This window comes from Haliotis cracherodii, unplaced genomic scaffold (genome assembly GCF_022045235.1).
Source record: "Haliotis cracherodii isolate W230 unplaced genomic scaffold, xgHalCrac1.p SCAF_11, whole genome shotgun sequence".
Taxonomy (NCBI): Eukaryota; Metazoa; Mollusca; class Gastropoda; order Lepetellida; family Haliotidae; genus Haliotis; species Haliotis cracherodii.
The window spans coordinates 11,207,454-11,218,723 of NW_027266266.1; the positions used below are offsets into that span (position 1 = coordinate 11,207,454).

The 11,270-nt window shown below is 39.8% G+C and overlaps 1 protein-coding gene across 1 annotated transcript; it reads left to right on the plus strand.

Annotated features, from left to right (window-relative positions):
- The first annotated feature begins 3,131 nt into the window (after window positions 1-3,131).
- Window positions 3,132-4,151, plus strand: LOC139454834 (beta-1,3-galactosyltransferase 5-like). The gene has a single exon (XM_071236455.1). It carries the CDS (start codon window positions 3,132-3,134, stop codon window positions 4,149-4,151), a length of 1,020 nt encoding a protein of 339 aa, XP_071092556.1.
- The last annotated feature ends 7,119 nt before the right edge of the window (window positions 4,152-11,270 follow it).

Consider the following 11,270-nt stretch of genomic DNA (forward strand, 5'->3'; position numbering starts at 1 on the left):
GGGGGCGGTCGGATAGCCTAGTGGTTAAGCGTTCGCTCGTCACGCCGAAGACCCGAGTTCGATTCCCGACATTGGTACAATGTGTGAAGCCCATTTCTGGTGCCCCCCGCCGTGATATTGCTGGAATATTGCTAAGAGCGGTGTAAAACCACACTCACTCACTCCTGATAGCAATAATTCGTTGATTCGAGTGTCTTGTGACGCAACAGTTCGGTACAACAAGGTTTCAACAAGAAAAGGACCTACATCGCGATCAACTTTCCAAAACTAAGTTATATTCAGTTTCAACAGGAACTATAGCTTCCTGTGTTCAAATTGTAGCACTCTGCTAACGTGGACAGCACATCCGTTGGGACTAAAGGCGACTAACGCAACGACCACGACAACAAACGTTTATCAAGCACACCTCATGTGTATGCTATGTACACGCCGAGTGTTTGGATACAGGCGGGATCTGAAGGTATTTACAGACTCCGTTGAATTTGAAACAAAACGTCTGATATTCTACAGCAAGTGCAACTCCCAAGTAGACGATATTTCCAATATCGGATTGGATCAACGAAAAGTTGTTTATGTTAATATTTATTATACGGGTATCCGGAGGTGTCTGTACTGACTGTACGAGTATACGGAGCTAAATGTAGTATACGGAGCTAAATGTAGTATACGGAGCTATATGCACTGACTGTATAGGAGTATACATGCGTATATACCTAACTGTACGGAGTCGTATACTGAATGTACGAGAATACGGAGCCTCCTGTACTGACTATACGGAGCTGCTTGTACTGACTGTGCGAGAATACGGAGCTACCTGTACTGACTATACGGAACTGCCTGTACTGACTGTACGAGAATACGGAGCCTCCTGTACTGACTGTGCGAGTATACGGAACTGCCTGTACTGACTGTACGAGAATACGGAGCTACCTGTACTGACCATACGGAACTGTCTGTACGAGAATACGGAGCCTCCTGTACTGACTATACTGATATGCCTGTACTGACTGTACGAGTATACTGAGCTACTTGTACTGACTATACGGAGCTGCCTGTACTGACTGTGCGAGTATACTGAGCTACTTGTACTGACTGTACGGGTATACTGAGCTACTTGTACTGACTGTACGGAGCTGCCTGTTCTGACTGTACGGGTATACTGAGCTACTTGTACTGACTGTACGAGTGTTCGGATCTGCCTGTACTGACTATACGGAGCTACCTGTACTGACTGTACGAGTATATGGAACTGCCTGTACTGACTAAACGAGTATACGGGAGTGTCTGTACTGACAATACGATTATACGGAAGTGTCTGTACTGACAATACGAGTATACGGTAGTGTTTTTACTGACAATACGAATATACGGAAGTGTCTGTACTGACTATACGAGTATACGGTAGTGTCTGTACTGACTATACGGGTATACGGAAGTGTCTGTACTGACTATACGAGTATACGGAAGTGTCTGTACTGACTATACGAGTATACGGAAGTGTCTGTACTGACTAAAAAAGTATAAGGAAGTGTCTTTACCGACTATACGAGTATATGGAAGTGTCTGTACTGACTAAAAAAGTATACGGAAGTGTCTGTTCTGACTTTACGAGTATACGGTAGTGTCTGTACTGACTATACGAGTATACGGTAGTGTCTGTACTGACTATACGAATATACGGAAGTGTCTGTTCTGACTATACGAGTATACGGTAGTGTCTGTACTGACTATATGGGTATACGGAAGTGTCTTTATTGACTATACGAATATACGGAAGTGTCTGTACTGACTATACTAGACTAACATCTAGTCTCTGAAATGAACATATCGTACAGAAAAAAACAGTTGTTAAATTATCTAAATAAAAAAATAATAAAAAGGAGCCCAAAGACTCTCTTCATTTTCCTGATACTGCAGTAATCTAGACTTGCAAAACATTATAGACTTGCATGGGCTGTATTTGATATATTTGTATCAGGGTCTGTAAGACAGACTGTGACTATACGAGTATATGGAACTGCCTGTACTGGCTGTATGAGTATATACAGAGCTGTGTGTATTGACTATGTGTACGTCAGTACGGAGATATCTGTAATTATCGTCAAGACGATAATATGGAGCTGTCTGTTTTGACTAATTGTACAATCACGTGGAGTCTCAGGGGACGGCGAGGGGGGATTTTACGAAGCTTTGTCTCATTGCTTCAGTGCATGTCGTCACATGTGGATCAAGTTTCCACGGCCTATCCCAATGTAATTTGCCAGCCCTTAGATATAGTTTAATAGCAAAATCACTCTCGTCTCCATTTAAGAGATGCAAGGTTTCACGATCATATGCCAACTTTCAGTCAAGGCATGAGCGTCAGGAACTGACATAAAGCTTCTCTTTATTTAGGTCTACCAGTTCTTGCCGATACTGAATTACTAAGTACCTTTGCCCTGCTTGTGATGTGACCTTCATCAAGCCTGAATATATGTATGGCCACAGCCTGAAACGTCAGTCGCCCCACAGTTATGGATATAAAGAGTGAGTGAGTGAGTGAGTGAGTGGGGGTGGGGCGGGGGGGTTGAGTGAGTGAGTGAGTGAGTGAGTGAGTGAGTTGAATTTAACGCCACTTTAAAGAGAAAACGTCAACTAATCAACACTGACAGAATCGATCATATCATTAATAATCACAAGATATTGCAACTATTGACACTCTAAGGCGTTATGACAGATATATACAGGTATAACTGAATGTATATGTATTGTGTTTCAGGGTCTATGGGATCCATCCATCACCTATCCAAGTGAAATGATGGCGCACCAATGGTGGACCATTTGTATCATTTTCATTAATTATCGTGAAAGTTGTTAATATATGGAAATCGTTGTCATGGACCTCAAACGGAATCTTTTCTGAAGTACCTGGACATCCAGAGAATGGTCGTCCCACGTCCCCATGACATGACATGACGCATGACATCTGCAGTGTTGTACAAACATGGAGTCCGAATACACAGAGTTTCATATGAATTTATGATGCATCTTCACTTCATCTCATATCCAATCCACCGCCACACATAAAGGAATGTACACAAATCTTTCAGCGTCTGTCTAAAACTTGAAACAATGCCCAAGTATCTACAGTGATGTTCAGATTTAACTACCATCACCTCCGACTACCCCGGTCCTGCATCTGCTTTGCCATCTTGCTTCTTATTGGGAGTATTATTTTGTGCATTACAATTATAAAGTCCCCTTGTAGGTTTGTAAACCTGACTCGATGCTGCTGTATTCAGAGTACCAGACAACCGTCTTCCCAATTCCTCTTCCCCAGGAACAACATCAGTGACAACACTAACTTCATCCTCAACTCCGACCACTGTAGACTTCGGGCACCTGTGTGGATTGTCATCGGGGTCATATCTCGTGCAAGTAACTTCCATCAACGACATGCCATCCGGCACACGTGGGGGTCAGTTGTCCGTCGAACGCCAACCAGAAACGTCTGTCTCATATTTCTGGTTGGTCTGTGTCATCCTTCCGTACAGGTGCTTCTAGAGGCGGAGCACAAGCAGTATGGCGACGTAGTCCAGGTGAACGCAGACGACATATACCAGAACCTGGTATGGAAGAGCGTTGCGTTGTTAAAATGGACGGCCGAGTTTTGTACAAGTTTCAGCTTCTTGTTGAAAATCGATGATGACGTTTTCGTAAATTTGGAACAGCTCTTCAATACACTTGACATGTTTGAGTCTGTACCTAGGTTTATCATGGGTCAGATAAACAGAGGTAGCCAGCCAAAAAGGAGATCAAAGTCAAAATATTACGTCTCAAGAAACGATTATCCCGACGATTTTTATCCAACATACGTCGCAGGTGCTGCCTACGTCATTTCCGGTTTACTGACACGTGACCTCCTGGAGGTGATTCCATCCTCTCCGCTAGTGCACGTGGAGGATATTTTCATCAATGGAATCTGCGCGCAGCGAGTGGGGGCTCTTCTTGTTGGTGACTGCGGTTTCTCCACTCGACATGTTAAACTGGAGCATATACTGTGGTACCCAGATCGACTCACATTTCACGGATATACCCCGAGTGGGATGAAAGAACTGTGGAGACAAACAAGACCAGTTGCTTCCAATTATCAGCAAAGACAGAGGTCATAAATTATTGTCAAGATTTTGTCTAGGATTGTTGCACTCATATAGCGACGTGTGTGTGGCTGCTTGTAGTAGTCTGGACTAATACCGAATTTATAGTACTAGACCATCAATGCCGAGCCCCAGGCAGGGTAACAACAAATACCATCTTTTAAGATCTGACAAGGCAGGGGAACGAACAACCAGCCTTCCGCTCTCCAGGCAGCTCTATCCACTACACCACCGATGGAGTATACACATGAAAGGAAAGACAACACTCCAACTTAAAGTATTGAAATATGGGTGGCTTTTTCTTCATAGATTCGAAATCTGCTTATTGTGGACTATAATCACGACTGGTTTGACCTGTGTGCTGTGCTGATTGCCACCTGGTGACTAAGCAATAAAATAAAATTAAACAAGTATTTGTCACAAAGTGACGAAATGTCCCCCCCCCCCCCCCTGTATATACACCATAGTACCAAATATGGAGACAATCCAGTGTTTAGTTCTTGAGATATCGCGGCAACACCGTTTTCCAACTCCAAGAGCAGATTTGCCTGCTGGGACCTTGAAAATGGGGTCAAGGTCACCAAAACCGACTGGTGTCTGCGGTGTCTGTATATACACCATAGTTCCAAATATGAAGACAATCCAGTGTTTAGTTCTTGAGATATAGTGGCGACAAACAGGTGGGACGTACGGACGTACGTACAGATGTATGGACGGATGTACGGACGTACAGACGTACCTACGGACAGTCGTGAATACTATATCCCCCGCTTCGCGCTTTCGCGCGGCGGGGGACAAAAACTAATTAAAGTGGTGCTGGCAAGACGACTGAATTTGGAGTATTGCTGCCCTTAAAGAAGAAAACTCAGAGCAATTAATAAAAAAGGTATTGCTTTATTTGTTATATAGATAAACAAGCTAAAAGAATAATGCCAAGTGAAGCCTAGATAGGTGGGTGCCTACATAGCAGCTACATTCATCTCAGCCTGAAGTTTACAGGACATCAGCAGCTACCCATGTGGTAACAAACCTGAACAGAAAGTTTCTCACTGTGCACCAAAATGTTAGATAAATATTCCTCTTGCTGGTCTTGATGCCATTACTTTCATAAATTTTCAAAAGTCCTACAGCGTCAATTCAAAGAGTTTAACTATCATGTACATGTAAAACAATCAACACATCCCATTAGCATATATAACTGTGAAGGTCTCTTCAAAATTATTATCACAATATGTTTTTTCTTTCAACTTTGAAAATTTTTTATCAGGTTTCTGATTCTTGCAAAGCGTAAAAAACATTTTGTTGACAGATACAATATGGCATTTAGAAATATACATAAAAAAATGTTTCAGAAAATGCTACGACCAGCTCAATTCCATTTGTTCTGATATGGAAGATATCAAGATGCAGGTGCTGGAAATTTCTTCGTTGATTTCCTCTTGAAATAAAAGATAACAAAACTACAAACCAAACTGTTCAAAATACTGTACAATAGCCTTTAAAATGATTATATTTCACTTGTGCAGAATTTAGGATAGGGTCATCCAGTAAACAAACAAATTAATTGTTCTCAGGACTAACGCTTCTAAATATATAATCAGGAATTCAAATGTTTCAGCTGATCACATCCAGTAAGACAATGTATAACAGGAGAGTGTACCATAATAAAGACATGACCTGATTGATGAAGATTAACTTGAGGTACTAGATAAGCCATAAATAGCAAACCAACACAATGAGGCGTATATGAACAAAATATAAAAATATGTTCTACAATCACAAGTCACAACCACATCTTCAAAGGGTCTATTGCAACCTAAAGGCAGGCCTTGTTCCTAGACGATCAGTGAACAGGTTCTCATGCTCTGTCTTCAACAAAAACACAGTTTCATGCTGTCCTATCCATTACATTGGAATAAGGTCACAACAAATAAAATAACTGTTCTTCGAATATCTTCAAAGCTTTTGGGACAAATTATCATTTACAGCCAGAAAGTAATCAGTGACAACAGAATATATTCCTCTAAATCAATAGTATCTGTAATAGATATTCAAACATATAGAAATATATTACCATCTGTAAGAAATGTTATTTTTGTGATAATACTTTCTTCGTAAAGTACAGATTCTAGTACTTTTGGGGGTTGAGAACCATTCAGTATTCGAACCAACACTCTCAGAGTGAGCAACCTAAACGCCAGCACACAAAGTCAGCAATCTAACCCACTCATCCACAAAAATGAAAGTCTGATGACTGGTGGTCTAGATCCCATACTTTGTGTACCCCTCTGAGTGTAAACCATGTGTTAAGAGAAAATAGCAAAATCCTTTCATCTTTGAATAAACAACAAAATTGTAATTTTCATAACAAAACTAATTAATTCAAAACATTTTTGAAGAACAAATAGAAGACTTGTAGTGGAAATACTAAAATATACATATGAAAAACAAATATCACCTAACAAACATTTGTTCTAGAACCATATTTCGCTCATAATTTAAACAAAAATAATGCCTAGCCATGAGTCCTAAAGTTTGATCTAGACCCACAACATGACTTCAGCCATTGTCTACAAGTCTATGAAGTTCCTACTGGACATTACCCAACATCTGAGAGCTGAGAAGGATTTCATCCATAGCGGTCACAACCTAATGACACCAAGCTGATTTTCCAGCTGCAAAATTGTATCAGAACTGTAAAACCTGAAGCAATGGGTTCCTACACAAACAATCAACCTTCCATGTTGAGAAAGAGTGCCTCCAGACCATTACATGAAGCGATCTTACGTATGTGATCATACCTCCCATACTTTAACACAGAATTGCGGTCATCGTAGCACTAAGATCGCTTTGTGGAACTGGTCCAGATTAGCATGATTAACACTGCCATTCTCCTTAACTAGATAATTAATCAACTAATTGATAATTAATTGACATGATCAAAACAAAGTGAAAACATCCACCAAAACCATTTGTATCAAGTAATTAGTACCGGGTAAATATGCTAATATATGTATGTGAATAAAATAATTGCTAAACATTAATCACACAAAATTAACACATTTGCCATATTTCAATCTTCAATATGTTTAACCTATGGTGATTATACCATGGAATGGTTTAGACCATCACGCTGGCCATCATATACAACAGGTACACAATCAGCCACGGGATACATACGGAGATCTATGAACATATATAATCTAGGAACATATTTCAGATACCTTGCAATATGTAAAACATCATAAAACAAGCATGAGTAACATAATGTGCATGCACGTGTAGTCTGTTCGGTTCTGGCAGTCAGTTAATCTCATCTTGAACTGCCAAAGAAGCTGAACAATCTATGAACACAGAGTTTGCTTGTGAGGTTGGACTTCTTTTTTCTTTCAATGCAACATTTTGGTACACGTTTGATGTGGGAATTTCACCTGTAGTCTGTCTCCAAGACCCCAAAAAATAAATTCAAAATAAATCCAACTCAAGTCTAGAATGATTTGGCAATGCTCTAGGCCTGGTATTAAGCATTGTTCTGGGCAACATCTGGATCTTAATTTTTGTTTTGTAGATATATATTTTCAAAACGAGATAACTTTACTTTGGGAACTAAATATTAGCCTTCTTCACCGGTACTGAAATGCTGCACTGAAAGAACAAAATAATGGATGTCCATTAGACAATACTGTCTTCAGTCAGATCATTCAATTCAGCTCATCATGAAGATTCGTTTTTTGGTCAATCAAGCAACTATGTCATTGGGGACATCATGAAGGAAATTCACACATAATATATCAGAATGTATGCTTCATGAGCTATGTATTATCCCAAGACCTTCCTGCATGAGCCTCACAGAGCAAAACATTGTGCTTCTACAAAAATGGTAAATTCTAGAGGCTAGCTCTGGCATGAGATTCACATTACAATCTACCTGGTAATGAGAAAATATAGACTCACATAAGCCATTTACATGAGTAAACGTGAACGCATGACAGCGCACTGATGGCACATTAAGTTACAACATGTATCACAAAAAAATAGGAGCAAAAACGAGCATGATCAGTTGGTACTACCATATTCACTGTAATAAGTGCCCGGATATCTTAAAAAATGGACAAAGGGTCTGCTAATCAAAACCAAACAAAAGTAAAAAATTCTTTTCAGAGGTTGAACGGTAATGAACAAATTAATTTCAAACTTCGACTCAACCTAAATGTTATTGATAATAGTTACAATGCAATTATATGCCCCTTCCATGCTATTGTTTTCTGTAATATACACAAAAGGGGGTCTCTGTAAGGTGATTGATCTAGAATTTGGTCAGGGGGAGGTTTTGGAGCAGGGTGCGTAATACAGTGACTATGGTACCTTGTATGCTAATACAGGCATGGGTCTGTGATAAAACAGCCAAATACACAATGCATGTGCAATGTTTTCTGATTAGGTTCATGATGAGTAGTTGTTTTTCATGATCAACAGAGTTTTGTTTTCTATACATCAGAAGTAAAAATATTAAACAAACGAACACAGATTTGCTGACAATCCCTGCTACAAATCAACTGAGACAGAGGAGGAAAAAAAGACAGTCAACCTTGGAAATTAACCAGCAATAAGATGACAAGATAACTGAACTTTACATCATTTGTTGTCTACACAAGTAATAGCAGCTTAGAATTAAATCTCAAGTTAATTGGACAGTTCCGGATGGGAAAAAATAAAGCTGATCTATTATATTGTTGATGATATTAAACTTATTATACATCCTGTTGTTTAGCATAAGAGTAGAATTAAATTCAAAATGGACCCATGAGAGTAAAAATATATTGAATATGAATGCTTTAACCACAAGGCTATCCCACCACCCCTCTGAATAAGTATTAACCAAATAGACCACACTTTATTTATTTTAGGTTTCACAGATTTATCCAGTTTTTCAACACAAGGTCAGTCACGCCGCTTTTAGCAAGATTCCAGAAATATCACGGCGGGGAACACCAGAAATGGGCTTCACACATTGTACCAATGTCGGGAATCGAACCCGGGTCTTCGGCTTGACGAGCGAATGCTTTAACCACTGGGCTACCCAACCGCCCTGCTGGGTTTTTGAATCACTGATAGTGATGTAGCCAAGGAATTGATGTACAACATTAGATTGTGTAAGCGGGTCTAAATTACTAGTGGGAGACATAATACAAATAAACCTTTTTATGTTTAATTTATTTCTTTTCCAGCTGCTTCAACTTTCAGAAAGTTTCTGAATGAATTACCACAGTGATAATGAAGGTGTCTGTCACTCTATATTGGCCTTAAATTTCCCGGGTTGACTGTCATCAGAAATGTTATCTAATAAATATCAAGCACCAAATACAGATCTACCAACACAACATTACAAGCAAAACATTTAGAAAAAGACAATCGCATGTTGTAAGTATTATGCAAAACATGTGACGAAGACACTGCAGTGGAATATTCACATATTGTATAACTTAGCAGAAAAATATAACATCAAGATTTCCTTAAAATACACTTAAAAAACTAATCATTGCAATGAGTATTTACATTTGCTACAGTGGAGTGAGAACTGGGTTGTGTTTTACCTTCCTTACAGCACTACAGAAGCTGATATACCGCCATCATAGTGAGTGAGTGGGTGAGTTTAACTCCGCTTTGAACAGTATTCGTGTCATATCACGGCTCATCAGCTAAATGTGAGAGGAAAGCCCGAAGTGATGCAGGTCTATGATGTTTACCACTTTAAAAAACAAAATCAGGGTGAACAAGGATTCAAACCCACAATCATAGGTTCCTGGAATGGCTAAGGGAGGCTACTCTGCACAGATCATTACAGCGTCAAAATATTATGTCTATTGTTTTCTGGAATATTTTTTTAACCAAATTTCAGCCCCCTCTTCAGCATAAAGAATGGCAGGTCCCGTCCCTGGCTTCAAGGCCACTAAAACCATGACACAAGAAACAAAAAATATTCAACAGTTCAGCAGTTCTACAGGAATGTGCGAAGACACTAAATGGTTAATTCATCAAAATCATTTCAGTGACAAATAACACTACCCTGGTTAGTCAAGCAGTCATATCATTTTCATAATCATCAATTCAGAAAATCTAATATTATAAGGCAATAAAAAGACAGCTGTGTGATGATATGGTTTAACACTGTTTTTCAACACCATTTGATATCATGGCTTGTGAGCTTCATGAGGGAGAACCTTTTAAAGAAATTCAGATCATAGAGGTTCAACATGTTGACTACCACCACGGTTATGGTGTCCACACACCAAGGATCAGAAACAGGAAATCGGGATTCAAACTCACAACCATCAACATCAGCAAAATGATGTACTTGATAGAGAAAAACATGGAACAACATAGCTGTATGAAACAATGACAAAACAATTTAATTAAAATCAGGTCTTTTTTCCCGATACGATAATTCTCGGAATGAAGATCTGAGGACCCTACATAGGTGAGCTTACTGATCAGCCAATCAGCATCAAGGTTTCTAAATTCTGAATATCAGTGTGTGTAGCATTCACACCAGTATATCCTATTTCTGTATCTTGATACAGTCAAAACAACCTTTCGTGAGTATACACAATGAGTGAGTGAGTGAGTGAGTATGGTTTTACGCCGTTTTTAGCAATATTCCAGCAATATCACGGCGGGGGACACCAGAAATGGGCTTCACACATTGTACCCATGTCGGGAATCGAACCCGGGTCTTCGGCGTGACGAGCGAACGCTTTAACCACTAGGCTACCCGACCGCCCGTATACACAATGAAGTGAGTGAGTATGGTTTTACGTCGCTTTTAGCAATATTCCAGCATTATCATATCACTAGAAATGGGCTTCTCACATTGTACCTATGTCGGGAATGGAACCCGAGTCTTCGGCATGACGAGCGAATTCTTTAACCCCTAGGCTACCCGACCGCCCCTATACACAATGAAGGCCACCACCTTATACTATTGTGGATATTATATACACCCTGCTGTTTGTGAGTTCCATGGCCTCTACACCCAAGAGGGAGAGCCACAGAAAGCATGAGTGTGTCCTGCTTGGGTTTTCTGTTGTTAAAATACAAATTTCCAAATCGGTGGAGTAAAGAAATGAAGCCACA

Coding starts and splice junctions, on each gene's coding strand:
- LOC139454834 (XM_071236455.1), top strand. CDS start 3,132: ATGTTCAGATTTAACTACCATCACCTCCGACTACCCCGGTCCTGCATC.